The sequence below is a fragment of the Lathyrus oleraceus genome, chromosome 1 (genome assembly GCF_024323335.1).
Source record: "Lathyrus oleraceus cultivar Zhongwan6 chromosome 1, CAAS_Psat_ZW6_1.0, whole genome shotgun sequence".
Classification (NCBI taxonomy): Eukaryota; Viridiplantae; Streptophyta; class Magnoliopsida; order Fabales; family Fabaceae; genus Lathyrus; species Lathyrus oleraceus.
In genome coordinates this window covers 166,746,211-166,766,077 of record NC_066579.1, presented here as the reverse complement: position 1 = coordinate 166,766,077, position 19,867 = coordinate 166,746,211, and the positions used below count along the sequence as shown (strand labels likewise).

General features: G+C 34.4%; 2 protein-coding genes across 3 annotated transcripts in view; one reads left to right on the top strand and one right to left on the bottom strand.

Annotated features, from left to right (window-relative positions):
* The first annotated feature begins 1,150 nt into the window (after positions 1-1,150).
* On the top strand, positions 1,151-12,082 carry LOC127125142 (protein DETOXIFICATION 21). The gene is made up of 8 exons (XM_051054195.1): positions 1,151-1,498; positions 8,143-8,681; positions 9,404-9,490; positions 9,607-9,663; positions 10,836-11,074; positions 11,246-11,364; positions 11,507-11,593; positions 11,771-12,082. The coding sequence occupies exons 1-8, from the start codon at positions 1,232-1,234 to the stop codon at positions 11,864-11,866; spliced, it is 1,491 nt and encodes a 496-aa protein (XP_050910152.1). The 5' UTR covers positions 1,151-1,231; the 3' UTR covers positions 11,867-12,082.
* A 240-nt stretch (positions 12,083-12,322) lies between these two features.
* Positions 12,323-19,867, bottom strand: part of LOC127125116 (uncharacterized) — a 30,580-nt gene continuing 23,035 nt past the window's right edge. For both annotated transcript variants that reach the window (XM_051054193.1, XM_051054194.1), the window contains exon 8: positions 12,323-13,344. In XM_051054193.1, the coding sequence (XP_050910150.1) occupies positions 12,523-13,344 (822 nt within the window). In that variant the 3' untranslated portion in view covers positions 12,323-12,522. The remainder of the gene's footprint in view (positions 13,345-19,867) is intronic.

Sequence of the window (19,867 nt, the reverse complement as noted above, 5' to 3'; positions counted from 1 at the left end):
ATATCTTTAGTAAACTCATCAATCACATATTTTGATGTTTTTAAAATGTCGTATATATTTACTTTTATACTTTTTATATTATCTTTTGTGAATACTTTAATTTTTTTAAAAACATTATCGAAAAATTCTAAATCCAACATCTTTAGTTAGCTCGCTCCCCCTTTTAAAAAATTTAGTGATGGAGCATGCCGAAATGAAATAGATTAACCCTTTTGTTATTCTTTTTAAAATATTATTTTTTTAAAATAAACATTATTTTATAAATATGATATAAGTGTTTTTAATATTTAATGTAATTCTTTTAATTTGAATCTGCGATCATCATATCAATTATCCATTAACTAAAATATATAGACAATCAAATTTTCATATTATATATATATATATATATATATATATATATATATATATATATATATATATATATATATATATTTCATTTAGGGGAAAAAATTTAAATTTTATAGAACAATTAAAAAAGACCATTAAAAATATTAATAATATTTTTTCATCTAGATTTTTTTTTAATAAAAGAAGGGTAATGCTAACTTGTGCCCATAAGGCACAAGTTAAGAAAACCACTTACAGAAAGTTTGTATTGGAAAAAATAAGTAAAAAATTAATTTTATAATTTTATTAAAATCAATACACAATTTCCAAGATAATATTTCTTCATTTGATTCTTAATTTGTGTCCATAGGGCACACGTTAGCATTATCCATAAAAGAAAGAATTTAATTGATATACATTGACAGTGTAAGGATTTTTTACCCTATCAGTTAATCACAACCACTGATTTATTTCAAAGATTTGACTTTTATTTTAAACATTTAAAAAGTAATACAAACGGATAATTATGATGAATTCACGTTTAAAATTTTTTACACTGACAGTGCATAACAATTAATTTCTAAAAGAAATAGTTGACACAAATATCAAATTACATTTTCCATATAAATATATAAATATATGTGCATTTATTTTAAAAATAATATAAAATTATAAATTTATCACCACTAATTGACATTTCTAGATATACTTAGCTTTCAAATTCAAATAATATTGTAGAATAATAAATCCACAGTAATATATATTGACCATCAGTATAAAATATTATTAATTATAGACTTTTTAATATATAAACAATTTTATTTTCCTTATTATATATATCTTGTGCTATTGCAATCTATGTATTATCTTTTTGTAACCAAAAAAAAAACATAGCAGCACAATGGCAGTAAAAAGTGAGCTAAGAGAGAGTTTTTTGCAGAAGAAAAGTGATTATGAGATAATTGAAAATGAAGAATCACTTGGTAGAAGAGTATGGGAAGAAAGCAAGAAAATTTGGGTGATAGCAGGGCCTGCAATATTCACAAGATTTTCATCATCTGGCATAACTATTGCAACTCAAGCTTTTGTTGGACACATTGGTTCCACTGAACTGGCTGGTTATGCACTTGTCACAACTGTTCTCCTGAGATTTATTATTGGAATACTGGTAACTCTTTTCTTTTCCATACATTTAGTGTTATAATTTATTAATTTCTAATTTATTTTTTGGATTAAATATGTTGTTTAATCTTTATACAATTTCTACAATTAGTCGTCTCTAAATGTTTTAGAACTGAGTCGGTGATCGAAGATGTCAGATCTTCGGATATTGGTTCAACTCATTGAATTGTGATTGAATGTTATAAATAAATAAATAAAATATAAGAATTTAAAAAATGATAAAAATTATCTTTTTAAGAAAAAAATAAAGACGGAAAGAATTAAATCAATTAGGGTTTAAGTTAGGTCGATTTAATTTTAGACACTCGTAATTAATTTAGGTATTAGTCAATCGGCGGTTGAAAAAATTATTGGCTCTTAATCGTGTTGAGATATATGTGTAAGTTGAAAGTCTGAAAAAGTAGAGGTTGAACATTTTGTAAGATATATGGCATATATATTCATTATCTTAAAATTTGGAGTGAAGTGGTGTCTCGCTCACTTATGTGTTGCTCTTGATCCAATGTGATTGTTCCTTCTACTGGTCCGTTAGTGGTGTTAGAGCTGATAATTCGATTAAGGGTCTTCCATTAAAGTTCCTATGACGTGGTAAGGATATATGTGGATAAAAGAGTTTCCACGGGAGGAGGAGTATCGCGTTGAAGTGTCAGCGACGTGGTAAATGTGCCAACGGCGGTACAAATGTATGTGAATAAAAGAATTTGATGACTGAGTAATTGTGTCACATTGAAGTGTCTGTGATGTGGTAAAGGTGTCAACGATGGTACACATGTACATAGATTAAAGAGTTGTCATTTGAGAGAAAATGTCTTGTTGAAGTGTTAGTGACGTGGTAAGGGTGTCAACGGCAGTACTAGAGTATGAGGATGAAAGAACACCCGTTTGAGGGGAAGCATAATGGATGGAATCACACTTGCAAAGGAGATTGTTGGGATACAGATATGAGTTAAAAAGCTTGCATTGCTTAGAAAGTGAAGATTGAGCACCTTAAGTGAGAAGATTTATATATTTAATATTTTAATATTTTGACTGAATATGTAATATCTCTCGTGTGTGTGTTATTTTTGATTCAATATGAATGTTCCTCCTTATGAGTCACCAGATCCAACCGAATTATTCTAAAATTACAAAAATATATGTTTTAAATCTCTACTTTAGGATTTTGTCTAAATGCTAAGCTTTTGAAAAATTATATTTATACTCCATTGTGTTTTTTATTTGCAATTGGGTGTATTACCTATTTTATTATTTTACTTTAAACAAAACCATTTCTCTTTCTTGGGTCACAATTATGTCTTCTAATTTATTTTTTAATAACAATATTTATTTGACTTGTGTTGCTTAAGATTTGAAGTGTCAATCTAACTGGGATAAGGTTTTTTTTTTCTAAAACATTCTTTTTTACGTTATAATTCATGTGATTTCGTAGTATACTTTGTAAAGACTAAAAAGTGTATAATGAGATTAAATAATAATTCAAGATAATATTATAAAGATTAAAAATATTTCTTACTTTTAATTATTTGTAAATCATATTATAGAGACTAAAATTATTAAAAACGTTATATTATTTACTTATAAGTCTTAGTTCAATTTGAAAAATATTGATTTTGTTAAACTAGATATTTTGGAATCGAACTTAGGACCTCGTATTTATATGTGAATTTTTATAGTTATTACTATTTCATGTTACATTATTTAGTCATGATAAATCGATATGTTTTTGGATTGAATTCTCTGGATGTCACATTTGTATGTGAATTTGTGATAGTTATGTTACTTCATGTTACATTATTTTGAGACAAATTAGTATATTTTTGGATTGAATTCTAGATCTCTTATTTGAATGCAAATTTATGATAGTTATTACTGTTGAGATATAATATAATCCAAGTTGTGTGGTCTAAGTTCAAAGTTAATTAGGGTTTAAGGTTTGTTACTTAGTTTGTAATATTTGTTACTTAGTAGTCAAGTCACTTAGGGGTATATAAATAGATACTTTGTAATTCAATTTTGTCAAGTCACTTAGGGTTTAGGTTTTGTAACACAACCATTCCATGATATCAATCCTTATTTTCATATTCTCTGTCTTTCTCTCCTCACTAAAAGTCCACCGCGCACTAACAAATTGGTATCTAGAGCTCCGGTTAGGTTCTTGATCGTGCTTTCAAGAATCACACGTCGGTGATCGTGTTTCCGGAATTATGGGTTGTTAATCAATCGCTGCAAAGATGAATGGTACTAATAACATTCTAAACTCTCTTCCAATTCTTGACTGCAAGAATTGGATTTGATGGAGAAAACAGATGCAATCTCTATTTGGCTTTCATAAAACCCAAGAAGTTGTTACTAATAATGTCTCTGAGCTTGTTGAGAATTCAACTGATGCTCAGAGAGTCGCGAACAAGGAGGCAAAGAAGAAAGATTGCAAGACCGCGTATTGCATTCAATCGACGGTAGATTTGGCGAATTCGACAAGATCTTTCATCTTTGATCGGAAAATGAGGCATGGGATATCCTTGTCAAGTATTATAAAGGAGGTGAGAAATCCAAAGTCGTCAAATTGCAGACTTTGCAACGATAGTATGAATTGTTGCAGATGGAAGAAGATGAAAAGATTGCAGGCTATGTGTCGAAGGCACATAATCTCGTCCATCTCATGAAGGGTTATGGTGAAACTTTAATTGATAAAATGATAGTTGAGGAGATAATGCATATGTTGACCTCTCACTTTGATCATATTATCGTAGCTATTCAAGAATCCAACAATCTTGAAACCCTAAAACTGGAAGATTTAGTTGGTTCGTTGGAGGCGCATGAGATTAGGATTGTCGAAAGGAAAGGGGTTCAAGATTCGATACAAGCACTGCAGGCTCAAGCTTGGAAGAGGCATGGTGGTTCAAACAAATTCAAAGGCAAAAGAGACAAGACTCGGAGCAAGAAGTCTTGGTCGAACCCTCAAAATCATAAGGTCGATGATAGAGCTTCTGAATCCTTAAAAAAGAGGATAAGGAAACTCCTATACAAAGACAGAGAAAAAAGGTTTGCAGTGCTATAATTGTGAAAAGTGGGTCACTTGGCCAAGCATTGTTGGTACAATAAAGACAAGGGATCAACAAAAGGCAAGGAGGAAGGATCAAATCTTGAACGTCGGGATTCATATGATTCTAAAGATATGGTGGTTATGGCTGCAGTTGTAGATGACCATGTCAACTCCATGATCTGGTTCCTCGAATCGAACTACTCGAATCACATGACTGGTCGAAAAGTGTGGTTAGCATATTTCGACTCGTCGAAGAAGAGTAAGGTCAAACTTATAATAGCTTGTTACAAGCAGAAGGTGTTGGCGACATAGTTATTCAAAGGAGCAATGGAGGAAAAGCTATGATCAAAGATGTACTTTATGTACCTGGAGTAAAGTGTAATATGTTAAGTGTTAGACAATTGGTCGAAAAAGGTTTCTCAGTGATTATGAAAGATTGAGCCTTGGAACTGTTCGACACTCAAAATAATTTGGTCTTAAAATCTCCTTTGTAGAAGAATAGGACATTTAAGACCATGATCAGTTCAACTAAAGTACAATGTCTTAAAATTATTGTCGACCACAAGAATAGTTCATTGTGGCATTTGAGATTTGGACCTTTGAACTTTCGATCACTCAATAAACTAATTACTCAAGATATGGTAATTGGTATAACAAGTCTTTATATGCCCGACAAACTCTGTGAAGGTTGTCTAGTCATAAAGCAATCCAGAAAGTCTTTCGTTTCGACTATGCCAATGACACCCTCCTGCATACTCAAAGTTGTACATTCAGATGTATGTGGCCCTTTTGAGGAGCATACCATTCGTGGGAGAAAGTATTTTGTTTCATTTGTCGATGAGTTTAGTCCAAAGTTGTGGATCTATGTGATCAAGCGAAAGTATGAAGTATTTAAAAGCTTTAAGAGATTCAAGATGCTAGTCGAAAACTAGAGTGAGAAGAAGATCAAAGTTTTGCGAACAGATGGAAGTGGCGAATACACTTCCAAAATGTTTTAAGAGTTTTATGCAGAACATGGTGTCGATCATGAGGTAACTTCCCCTTACACGCCTCAACATAATGGAATAGAATAAAGAAGAAATAGTACCATACTGGACATGGCGAGATGCATGCTGAAGCAGAAGAATGTGCCAAAATCCTTATGAGGTGAAGTTGTTTCCATTATTGTTTCTATTATGAACATGTGCCCTACCAAGAAGCTGAAGAACAAGGTTCCTGAAGAAGTTTGGAGTGGAAAACGACCATCAGTGAGTCATCTGAAGGTGTTTGGCTATATGTGTTACAAGCATGTTCTTGATGCTAGAAGAAGGAAGCTTGATGACAAAAGTGAACCTATGATTCTAGTAGGATATCACAAAAATGGTACATACATGTTTTTCAATCCAAATAATAAGAATATAGTGATGAGTCGAGATATTGTGATTGATGAAAATTCTGCTTAGGATTGAAATTCTAGTGATGCAATCAACAAGCCTTTGATGAGCTATGATTTCGACGAAGTAAATGATGTTGAAGTCAAAGATATTGTCGACATTTCAATCGAAGTCGAAGCAGTTGTTAACATGCCTGACACATTCGAAGTCAAAGATGGTGTAGCCAATACTAGTCAAAGACCTCAAAGAACTAGAGCTCTTTCAACAAGACTGTAAGACTATGAAGTGACTGGTTATGATGAAGTCACACCAAATGGAGAATTAGTTCATTTTTCCTTACTTGTAGGTGTTGAACCAATCAACTATAGTGCATCCTTAAATGATAAATAGTGGAGGTCAGTTATGGTCGAAGAGTTACAAGCAACCGAAAGAAACAACACATGGGAGTTAGTATAATTTCCAGCACATACAAAAGCTAACAAAGTGAAGTGGGTGTTCAAGTTGAAGCACATTGTTAATGGATCGATAGTAATACATAAGGCGATATTGGTCGTTAGAGGTTCTCTTCAAAGAGCAAGAGTCGACTACTCTAAAGTATATGCAATGGTAGCAAGATTGGAAACTATTCGACTAATAGTCGCCTTGGCTTGCAATCAAGGCTGGTAGACATTTCACTTAGATGTGAAATCAGCATTTTTTAATGGTCCTCTAGATGAAGAGGTATATGTCACACAACCTCATGGGTTTTTGATTCAAGAGGAAGCAAGGAAATTATATAAGTTGCACAAAGCACTCTATGGTCTCAAGCATACACCTAGGGCATGGAACAAGAGGATCAACTCATACTTGGTTGAATTGGAATTTATCAAATACAAATCTAAGTATGGTATCTATGTTAAGGTTGTGGCATAAGATATAACAATCATTTGTTTATATATCGATGACTTGTTAGTAACTGGAAATAGCTTGGAAAACTTGTCGAAGTTCAAAGAGATGATGAAGAAGGAATTTGAAATATCGGGTCTGGGAAAGTTGTCGTACTTCCTAGACATGGAATTTCAAATTTCGAAGCAATGTATGGTGCTACATCAAAGAAAGTATGTCAAAGAGATACTCAAGAGATTCATGATGGATGATTCGACTTCTGCATCTTCGTCTGTCGAACCAAATTTGAAATTGGAGAAGCATGGAGAAGAAGACAAAGTCGATACAACTCTATTCAAACAAATTGTCAGATCTTTAAGATATGTGGGCAACAGTCGACCTGATATAAGTTTCTCAATCGAATTAGTGGGAAGATACATGTGTGAACCAATGGTGTCATACATGAAGGTAGCAAGAAGAATCATGAGATACTTAAAAGGATTAATAAACAATGGAATTCTATTTCGGCGAGACTCTGAAAGCAAAGAAGTTATGGTTACTTTCTATTCAGATGTTGATTGGTGTGGAGATAAGGAAGATCGAAGAAGCACAACTAGTTATTTCTTTCAAGGATTTGGTGTCTCAATCTCATGGTGCTCGAGAAAGCAACATGTGGTGACATTGTCATTGTGTGAGGCTGAATATATAGCAAGATCATATGTTGTCTGTCAAGCAATTTGGATCATATTTGTGCTTGAAGAAATGGAGGTTGAAGTGAAGAAACCTCGGGTACTGCAAATCGGCAACAAATCAGTCATAAATCTTGCGAAGAATTCGGTTTTGCATGGAAGGAGTAAGCACATTGAAGCTAGATTTCACTTTTTTAAGGGAGAAGGAAAATCAATGTGAACTTAAAGTAAGGAATTGTTTAAGTGAAGCACATTTTACCAACATTTTCACTAAAGGATTAAAGATCGATAGATTCCTAAATTTGAGAAAGAAATTAGGAATAGTTCAGGTCGACTATGATTAGCGTATGTTCGACAACTTTGATTATAGGGGGCTATGTTGAGATATAATATATTCAAGTTATATGCCCCAAGCTCAAAGTTAATTAGGGTTTATGGTTTGTTATTTAGTTTGTTATATGTATTACTTATTAGTCAAGTCACTTAGGTGTATATAAGTAGATACTTTGTAATTCAGTTTTGTAACACAAACATTCAATAATATCAATCTTTATTTTCATATTCTCTATCTCTTTATCTCCTCAATAAAAATATCTCACGCATTAACAATTACTTCTTCATATTACATTTTTTAATCGTTAAAAAAAATATAAAAATGCAGATAGGGATGGCAAGCGCATTGGAGACACTTTGTGGACAAGCATATGGAGCAAAACAATACCACATGCTTGGAGTTTATCTCCAAAGATCTTGGATAGTACTGTTTTTGACAACAATCTTACTTCTTCCTCTCTTTATTTTTACCGCACCAATTTTGGAGGCATTAGGTCAAGACAAAAGCATAGCGGAAATGGCAGGAAAGTTTTCACTTTGGTCAATAGGTTTAACTTTTGCTATGATTGTTTCCTTCACATGTCAAACATTTTTGCAAGCACAAAGCAAGAATGTGATTATTGCTTATTTAGCTGCATTCTCTGTTGTTGTTCATCTTTTATTGTCTTGGCTTTTGACTATTAAGTTAGGGTTTGGAATCACTGGTGCAATGATATCATTATTATTGTCATCATGGTTACCAAACATTGGTCAACTCATTTTTATTATGACTAAATGTCATGATACTTGGAAAGGTTTCTCACTTTTGGCTTTCAAAGATCTTTGGCCTACTGCCAAGCTTTCTCTCTCAGCTGGAATCATGATGTGGTAAGAACTTAAGCATTCTTTTATTATCAAAGATTATACTTTTTTTTAATTTCAAATATTTTGTGTAATTGTTAGAATTTAGATTGGATCATTCTTAAAAAATTGGACCATCTCACGCATTGTTCTGTTTGATTTAATATGCATATAAATGACGAGAAGTCTAAAATGATAATTTCTGATAATATATTAGAATTTGAGTTGAGTTTGATTCAGTTTTATCTTTGTTTTTACACTCTGTTAATATATTATAATTTAAATTGAATTTAACTTAATATTAAAAATTTAAATTATAAAATAAATAGTGTCATTTTTTATAAATTTTAGTTTGTCTTTATCTCGCAAAATACTATTAGGCGTTATGGATAGGTATATACAATAGATGACTTAAACTGATATGATTCGATAACATGTTGAAATTTAGATTAAGTTTAATGAATTAATAATCAAGTTGATTAAAATAAAATCTAATTAATAAAATTATTTTAAAGAATGTTTAAATTTCGTCAGTTATTGGTCAGATTTTATTTTTCTCTATTGAACTCCAAATTATCAAAGGTTATAGATGATTTTAAGTAAAACAATAATTTTATTATTTATTGTTGGCCTCATACTAATTAGTTCCATCATTTTTATATTTTGTAAATGAAAAACACTCAAGCATTTTATGTGATTATTAAACAACTCTATGATTAATCTAAACATATGGTTTCATGCATTTGCAGCCTTGAAATATGGTACAACACAATTTTGATTCTCTTAACTGGCAACTTTAAAGATGCTAAGATTGCCATCAATGCTCTATCCATATGGTAATTCTCTATCTTATTTTCATATTTATCATAATATTTTGTTTTAGAATTTCATATCATGAGATATACTATTTGCTTAAATCTTCATTGGTGCTTCAATTGTTATATTTTTACAGCCTAAACATCAATGGATGGGAAATGATGATTGCCCTTGGCTTTTTTGCTGTAGCTGGGTAAGCATGTTTTTCATCATAATCTCTTTTTCTTTAGAGAGTGAATCGACTCTCTCAAATATTGTTGTAATCTAGACCGTAGTACTGTATATGATTTGTAACAATGTAAACTCTAATTTATTTTAGTAATAATATAAAATATAGTTGATTTATGTTGTATCTATGAATCTATGATTAAGTGAGTTGTGATGTCTGATAAAATACATTACTACATTTATAATGTATCTTTGAATTTACGATTAAGTGGATCGTGGATGTCTGATATAGGATAGTCTGACGTTTGTAGAACACTCGTATAATCCGTGTTGGAAAATTCATATAAATATTTTAGAAAAAAAAATGTTTTACTTTGAAATATTTTGAATCGGTATCTAACATTTTTACAAACTCATATAATAGGTGTCGAACAATTCAAACAAGTGTCGTAAAAAATATTGTCCTATACTTTGATACAGGACAAATTGCAAACATGTCTAAAAGGGTTAAAGATGTGTTGAAACAATGATGATCAACGAAAGATTAAAAATACAATATTTGATTAGAACATTTTTAACTTTTTCAATAATAGTAGTAGGATAAATGAATATCAAATATTAGCATATGTTGTTAGGTGTTCTTACATTGGAAAGGATATGGTCTCAATATATGATTATAGGTGGGATAATCCTCATTTTAGAAGTCGATTTTGCAGAGATAAGTTATATTCAACCATAATTCTAAGATAGTATAATGTCTATTCAAAATTCATATGGTCATCTGCTATCAGATATCGCTATCAGGCTACCTATCACTTATATTCTCGCACTAAGCCCGATAAAATTGTGTGATGGGTGTGTTAGATAGTCTCGCGTTGAAAAAGATATGGTATCAACATATGTTTATTTGGAGAATCTTTACTTTTTTTAAAATGGTTTTGTAAAAATGAATTAAACCCAACAAGAACTCTAAGATATATGTATCAGTATTTTACATATTTTTACATTAATAATGTCGATATGTCTGTGTCCATACTTCATATATCACATACATAATCACCCTTATCGAAGTGCATAAACAAAGATCATATTTGTTTTCTTGCGATTCATCATCTCTTTTCCATTCTGTTACTAAGTGTTATTCTAACATGACGAACGATTTAGTGTCTATATTAACTTATTTTGATTAATTTGTAGGGTTCGAGTGGCAAATGAACTTGGAAGAGGGAGTTCAAGAGCTGCAAAATTTTCAATTGTGATTACTGTTCTCACATCATTTGCCATTGGGTTCATTTTGTTCTTGGTATTCCTATTCTTGAAGGGAAAACTTGCTTACGTTTTCACTCCAAATCCTGATGTGGCTGATGCTGTTGGAGATTTGTCATTTTTGCTTGCACTTTCAATCTTGTTGAATAGTATTCAACCTGTACTCTCGGGTAATTTTCACTTTCATTTCTTGTTCTAAATTAATCACAACTCACAAATCTTTTGGACACAACAATTCTCTAAATAAAAAGTATTGAAAAAACATTAAAACTCATTTATCTTCATTTATCATATCATTTTGTTCAAGAAAACGTACAATATATATTACAATCTTATAATAGGGGTTTCTGTTGGAGCTGGATGGCAAAGCATTGTGGCATATGTAAACATTGGTTGTTACTACGTAATTGGTATTCCTATTGGAGTGGTGATTGGAGTTATTTTCAATTATGAAGTCAAGGTAACTAATCTCTTAATTTAACTTGTCCAGATCTTTTCATAATTCGAATCTATAATCTCATAGTTGTGAGTTGCGGTAATTATTACCATTCTAATCACTTAAATTGCATGAATATTAAGCTTGTAATCTCTCTTTTGTCCAGGGTATTTGGATTGGGATGTTGATTGGAACTTTTGTTCAAACTATAGTTCTTATTGTCATCACTTATAAAACTGATTGGAAGAAACAGGTAATCTTGACTAGCCTATTGTTGTATTTCCTTTTATAATGTTTGCATTCTCTATTTCATCTATTTGAATTTGATTTTCTCTGTATTTTCTTAATTTTTCTTTGTTTTTGTCAGTTAAAAGTATTTTTTCTTGTTTAGTTGGATATTAATACAAAAAAAGTATTTGAAATTTCGCAGGTAGAGATAGCCCAAAGGAACATTAATAAATGGGCTACCATCAGAACTCAAGAATCAAATGGCAGTGGAACAAGTCTCTTAGCTAATGAAGAATAGTGTTCTAGTATTCAAATCAACCATCTATTTGATGAGTATTGAATTTGATATGTTGTTAGCCAGACCAATAAAGCCTAAGATATAGGCATTTTTCTCTAAAGAGAATCTTTAGTTTGTATTCAATAAGTTGTTTATTCTCTAACCTTATGAATTTGGTTATAGAATTAAAATAATTCTTTTATGAGGAATGATTATGGTAACAAACCATCATATTCATAGATCTTTTCAAAGTGTTTTTCTATGTATGATCAATCTTACTGTATGTCTCATTGTGATGTGAGTTCAACTCAATCAGACTTGTGATTTGAGATTTGAACTCTTCTTTCTTCCACCATTATCTTCTTGATTTTTTGAGAGAAGGAAAGTTCCTCATCTTTTAAAAAACCAAAAGCTAGTGAGGACCCCAACAGGTCATGCAGGTTCCTCCTTTAAAGAACTGGTCAAAGTATCGACTAATGGCGTCAAAACCTACGACTCATTCAAGAGTGCGGTAGAAGAGGACAGTGTTACAGAATTCATGCGGCGTCTAATTCTCTAATTCTCTAGTAATATACATTATATTACACAGCCTCCAAGAAAATCCTGCGTACAACAATTATCTAAAGGAACTTACAACATAGGTTGCAGCGAGTTCAGGTGTTGTCTTTATGCAATACTCACTGCCTGGATGCTGGTGGCGGTGGTGGATGGCTTTGCCCGTAAAACCCAACACCAGGTGACCTGTAAAATCCTCCAGTTGAAGACTGTTGTTGTTGCTGCTGCGCTTGCTGAGCCTGTGATTGAGGTGACTGTGATGGCTGATTATTGGGCCTAGTTAAACCCATTGCCACATGTGGTGGCAAAGGAGGTGGAGGTGGAGGTTGCAGGTTGTTTGATCCATATCCATAAGGCATTCCCCCAACCATCATTCCGGTAGATTGAACATACTGAGTTGTTAGTTGATTCATCTGCGAATGAGGAGGTGGAGGGAGTGTGGGTGCAAATGCGGATTGTAATTGACTGGTTTGTGATATGGACTGCATAGTTGGTGGAGTCGACGGCGCGTTTGTCGTGGTGAAAAAAGAAGAGTTTCTGGTATCAGAACTGTTGACATCAGAAACAGGCATTTGCTGTTCAAGTTTGGGTCTTTTCTCGGGATAGAAACCAGGTGGTGGTGAAGGATACCCAGCAGAGTTTAAGCTACCATTCATGGAGGCAGCTTCTTCAGCGACAAGGGAAGAAAGAACAGATGTAAGCATGAGAGCTGAGGATGTAGAGGCAGCAAGCCTAGCAGCAACAGCAGCTGCTGCAGCCTTGGTATCTTCCTCTGTAGTTTGGAGAGGAGCAAATGACATAGTAGGTTGGGTCAAAGAAGGCTGAAGAGGGATGCTGTTTGGTTGAACGGGTGGAATATTCTGTTCCAGCGCCCATGTGGTTTCTGGTGCTTGGACAAACCTCTTCCGGATACTAGCTACCCGCTCAATCTGCTCTTGTGCAGCCTGCAAACATTAAAAAAAAATTGAAGTTGTGAGATATTAAATAGAAGGAGAGAAATTAATAAGAACTTTGAATATTATTAGTCATCACTTGATATTGACTTGATACAAAAGACAACACTAACTCCTATATATAGGGATACAAGACTCTGTTTCCTAAATAGGGAAATCAAGAAACAAATCAAAATAATATCCAAGTAAAATAAAAACTAATTCTAAAAGATAATCTAACATACTCGAAGATTACAAACAGATACTAGGAAGTAAACTAAGATACTCTTTTTTTGTCTCAACCCTCTGGTTCCCAGAGGAAGGAGAATCTGGTAATTTGGAGTTCAACCGGGAGATAAGTTAAGTCTGGCTAAAGGTTGTTCCTGTCACATTTTCTTATATTCTAACAAAAGTCATGCAAGAATCTTTGTTAGCAAATATACAGAACTTGGGAGCCACAAAATCTATTATGTATAATGGCAAAGGGAATGTTCAAAATTGTTTATTGGGTGCTAAGAAGCAGCTAATCATAATTTCTACACGATTTGTTCATATAAACCTTGAAAACAGCCGAAAAGTAATCCAGACTAAAATGTATTTGGTCGGATAGAACTTTCATTTAGCATATCACAAGAATTGGGATAAAATTAGACCGTTGGTATACCATTTTTGAATTAGGTCTAACTCATTCTCACAAAACCAGCTTGTAAAGTAAATAATGTCCTTTATAATATAAATTATATTTGAGCCTTATCTTTTGTAATGCCGAGTTCCATAGAACAACAATCAAGTTTTAGTTCACTAAGTGGGATTGACTATGTGGATTAAATTACGTCACAATGTTTTATCGAAGATTACGTTTCTATTCAACTCATTAACCTCAAGATCTTTCTTAATAGTTTATCGTAATAGTCTTTCTAGCTCTTCTTACAACAAAAATCTACAGGTCTTCTCTCTACATGCCCAAACCATCTAAAAGCATACTTTCCATCATTTTTTTGTTATAGGTGGATCTCGAACACTCTTTAATATTGTTATTTCTAATCTTATTTCGCCTTACCACACATCCAACGACATCTTCATCTTTGTTACACTTAGTTTATTTTCATGTTGATTCTTTACAGCCCAACATTTTGTCTTGTATAACTTCGTCGATCTTACAGTTGTTCGATAAAAGTTTCCTTTCAGATTGAGCGGTACTTTCGTGTCTCATAGAATACTTGAGGCACTCCTCCATTCCAACCACTCGGCTTGGATTCGATAGTTTACATCTCTCTCTATTTCTCCAACGTTTTGTACTATGGACACAAGATATTTAAACCACGTAACTTGTGGTAAAATATGATCTCCAATTTTAACCTTTAAGTTAGAAACTTGTGATAAAATATGATCTCCGATTTTAATCTTTAAATTAGAAATGCATCTCTTTTTTCTTTTGCTAAAATTGCATTCCACGTGTAAAAAAATAAAATAAAATCCCTGTCAGACAAAGTGAAAAAGTGAGGTGGAGTCCAATATGTTCTAACTTTTGGACAATAAACCCGGGTGTACTTGAACACTAGCTAGTCAACTATACACACTCCATCACCAATGCCAACACCAACACCAACACATTACTGAATATTATAGACAACGACGTTTCTTTACAGATTGAGTTCAAGTCATGAACTGCAATTCGAGCCTTACCTATGTTTGACGCATCAGTCAACTACCACATCAGGGTTGGAGTTATCATGGCCGTCGTAGGAATTTTTTTCCCCGTACCCCTCTATACATTATTAACCTACTTGACTCTATCATTTCTTAGTGCCTCCCTTTTTGCAAATTCCATCTTTGTTGGGCTAATGTTCTCTTTGGACTCAATTCCAGAATCACATTGAGATGTGTTAAGAGTCCCACGTTGGATAATATATGGCTCTGATACCATGTTAAGAAATGTGATTGGGCCTAACTCAACCCTACAAAACCGGTTGGTAGAGTGAGGACTGCCCCCACTTATCCGATATGGGACTCTTAACACACACCCTCACACTCAGGACTAGACAACCGAAGCGTGGAAATAAATAGTGGGTGGTCCGATAGCGTAAACCATAATAGGTGGCTCACTGGATCTTAAACGAGACTCTTGATACCATGTTAAGAAATGTGGTTGGGCCTAACTCAACCCTACAAAACCGGTTGGTAGAGTGAGGACTGTCCCCACTTATCACTTATAAACACATGCTCAAGTCATATATTATCCAATATGGGACTTTAAACACTCCCCCTCACGCTCAAGACTAGACAACTGGAGCGTGAAAATAAATGGTGAGTGACCCATAGCGGAAACCATAATAGGTGGTCCATCGGATCTTAAACCAGACTTTTGATACCATTAAGAAATATGGTTGGACCTAACTCAACCCTACAATTTTAACCTTTAAGTTAGAAACTTGTGATAAAATATGATCTCCGATTTTAACCTTTAAATTAGAAATGCATCTCTTTTTTCTTTTGCTAAAATTGCATTCCACGTGTAAAAAAATAAAATAAAATCCCTGTCAGACAAAGTGAAAAGGTGAGGTGGAGTCCAATATGTTCTAACTTTTGGACAATAAACCCGGGTGTACTTGAACACTAGCTAGTCAACTATACACACTCCATCACTAATGGGGCCTTAGATGAAAATACCAACACCAACACATTACTGAATATCATAGACAACGACGTTTCTTTACAGATTGAGTTCAAGTCATGAACTGCAATTCGAGCCTTACCTCTGTTTGACGCATCAGTCAACTACCACATCAGGGTTGGAGTTATCATGGCCGTCGTAGGAATTTTTTTCCCTGTACCCCTCTATACATTATTAATCTACTTGACTCTATCATTTCTTAGTGTCTCCCTTTTTGCAAATTCCATCTTTGTTGGGTTAATGTTCTCTTTGGACTCAATTCCAGAATCACATTGAGATGTGTTAAGAGTCCCACATTGGATAATATATGACTCTGATACCATGTTAAGAAATGTGATTGGGCCTAACTCAACCCTACAAAACCGGTCGGTAGAGTGAGGACTGCCCCCACTTATCCGATGTGGGACTCTTAACACACACCCTCATGCTCAGGACTAAACAACTGAAGCATGGAAATAAATAGTGGGTGGTCCGATAGCGTAAACCATAATAGGTGGCTCACCGATCTTAAACGAGACTCTTGATACCATGTTAAGAAATGTGGTTGGGTCTAACTCAACCCTACAAAACCGGTTGGTAGAGTGAGGATTGTCCCCACTTATAAACACATGCTCAAGCCATATATTATCCAATATGGGACTTTTAACACTCCCCCTCACGCTCAAGACTAGACAACTGGAGCGTGGAAATAAATGGTGAGTGACCCATAGCGGAAACCATAATAGGTGGTCCATCGGATCTTAAACTAGGCTTTTGATACCATTAAGAAATATGGTTGGACCTAACTCAACCCTACAAAACCGGTTGGTAGAGTGAAGATTATCCCCACTTATAAACACATGTTCATGTCATATATTATCCGATGTGGGACTCTTAACAAGATATATTCCCCATGGAAGCGGTTCTTGTTCATGCTCCACAAAGTTGAGGTCTTCTAAATGTTACTTATTGGTTTACCTATTTCTGCCACTGGTGTCTTCTATATCACATGGTTCGTGAACTCTGCAACCTAATGTTCACTGCAACTTTACTTCGTTGCCAAATCACATTGTGGTTGTCCTCTTTCCATTAAAACCAAAAGTGTTATCAACTAGCGACGCCTTGACTAATATTGCAGATATACATGACGGTTTTTGGGCTCGTCGCAATGGTAAATATCGATCGCTATTGCGGGGGTTTTCGCCATAATCCGCTATAAGGGCGCCGCAAAGCGGCCAGTATGGCGGGATTTTGGCTCTCCACCATGGACCGCCATCGACAACACTGAACCAAACCACCAATTAAGAGTGTCCTCTCTCAGTTCCAGTCCAGCAACCCACAAAAGATTCATCTCCTCCAGCACTCCAATGGTCTTAAAATACTATTCGTCTGTATCAGTTGCTAACGAGCCTCCTTGCAATCAAATGTTCGAATCATTTTCAATAACACCTCATAACTCCAAGATCAGAGCCTTGATAGTAATTAATGGAACTGGTAATTTATTACAAAGAAAACAGAGATAAATTCCAATTAGAGGGATAGATCACTGTAGAACTTTGAGGCCTACACCTCAAATACCTAAAGGCGCCCTAATTTTGTCAATGACAGCATTTCTTTCTCTACATCTCTACTTATTTATAAGTGGGAGGCATATCTAACCTTGCAATGGTTGAATTAGGCTCACACCGATTTCTAAGATAGTATTAGTCTATCCTAAATTTGTTGGGCCACTTATTATCGTATCACGCTCTACTTGTCTAGCCATAGTCCTAAATTAGTTGAGAATCTCAATTTGGATGAGGTATTGTTGAGCATAGAGAATTCTCTAACAGATTTCTACTATTTTATCATGGTATCAGAGCTTCTTTCTCGATCCAATAACTTGCATCCATGGAGAATTCTTCTCCGTTCATCACTAGGGGCTCGTTTCCCTCTTCTCATGTCAAACTTTCGCATCTCATCTCTGTGAAACTTGATGACAAGAACTTCAAGCAGTGGAAACAATAAATTGATGGAGTTATTTGTGGTCACAAGCTTTAGGGATTCGTCACCGCACCTTCGGTTCCTCAGCGCTTTCTTCCCGGTGCCGATCCTGTGGCTAGTAGTGCAAATCCAGCGTATCTTAATTGGGAGAAACAAGATGCTCTCATATGTACCTGGCTTCTTTCTACCATTTTTTATTCGCTTCTTTCGAAGCATGTTGATTGTAAGTATTCATGGCAGGTGTGGTCTGAGGTTCATCGGTACTTCAATACCTTGCTTGTGACCAAGGCGAGACAACTTCGATCTGAATTGCGAAGTCTTACAAAAGGATCGCGTACGATAGAGGAATTTGTTGTTTCTGTTCATGAAATGAGTGAGTCTCTGATTTCAATTGGAGATCCAGTTCCTCTTCGAAACCTAATTGAAATCGCTTGAATCTGAATTTCTTGTATTATTATGTGGAGAAGAATACACATATATAGGTTTAAGCCTCCCAATCAACCCTACAAATTAAGGAAATATTTAATACAATAGTATCCCAAATAATATCTTAATCGATACTACTAATAAAAACAATAGATACAGAATAATAATAAAATAATATCTCAACACTCCCCCCAAAGTGATATGTATACATCATAAGCGTGATACGTATACATCATAAGCGTCTATCTTATCACATATGTATGTAATCCGAGGTCTTTGAAGAGATTTTGTAAAGAGGTTAACAAGTTGATCCTTGGAATTAACAAAGGAGGTTTTGATGGTCCAAGTGGTTAACAACTTGTATCCTTTTGCCACTAAGCGAGCTTTCAATCGATCTACCTGTCCATCAGGACCAACCTTAACATTAAATATTCACCTATAACCAACAATAGATTTTCCAGGTGGGAGAGGAACAAGCTCCCAAGTATGATTAGATTCTAAAGCTGACATTTCACCAAATATTGTTTGTCTCCACCCTGGATGGGATAAAGCTTCCTAAATAATTTTAGAAATAGAAAGAGATGCAAGTGCAGTAACAAACTCATAATAGGTAGGAGATAACTGGTGATAAGATACACAATTATAAATAGGATAAGGATTACGAATTGAACGATTAGGTTACAGATGACAATGGGCAAGTCAGGAGATGGGGTCGGAGCAGGGGTGGAGGCGCTTGGAATAGGAGCTGAATCATGTGGTCTCAACCTTCTCTCATAGGTAATGCCATACCGGTTCAACAAAGATGGAGATTCATCTATCACAACAGGTGGACTAGACGATAAAGGACTGGACTCAACCGACTCAGAATAAGGAATAGGAAAAACTTGATCTAAATTAGTTTCAGGGACACCTAAATTGGGAAAGTATGGTACGTCCTCAAAAAATGTAACATCTGCAGACGTGTAGAAACGAAGTGTAGAAGGAGAGTAACACCGATATCCCTTTTGGACGCGGGAGTAGCCCAGAAAAACACATTTAATGGCACGAGCAGACATTTTATCATGACCTGAGGAAAAATCATGAACAAAACAAGTACATCCAAAGAGACGAGGGGAAATAGCATATAAGGGATATGTAGGATGCACCAGAGAATGAGGAACCTAGTCATTCAACACAGAGGATGGCATCCGATTAATTAAATACTCAGCAATAAGAACGGCATCACCCCAAAACTTTAGAGGTAAATTGGCATTTAACAAAAGGGTACGAGCAGTGTCAACAATGTGTCTATGTTTTCTTTCAGCAACACCATTTTGTTAAGGCGTATGGAGACAACTCGATTGATGTACGGCGCCTTTGGAGTGCATGAAAGAGTTGAAACGATCAGAAAGATATTCTTTTGCATTGTCACTCCGTAAAATGCGAATTCTTTTGTCAAACTGTGTCGAGATTTCAGAACAGAAATTCTTAAAA

Coding starts and splice junctions, on each gene's coding strand:
- LOC127125142 (XM_051054195.1), top strand. CDS start 1,232: ATGGCAGTAAAAAGTGAGCTAAGAGAGAGTTTTTTGCAGAAGAAAAGT. Junction 8,682..9,403: donor TCAGCTGGAATCATGATGTG/GTAAGAACTTAA, acceptor ATGCATTTGCAG/CCTTGAAATATGGTACAACA. Junction 11,594..11,770: donor AAACTGATTGGAAGAAACAG/GTAATCTTGACT, acceptor GAAATTTCGCAG/GTAGAGATAGCCCAAAGGAA.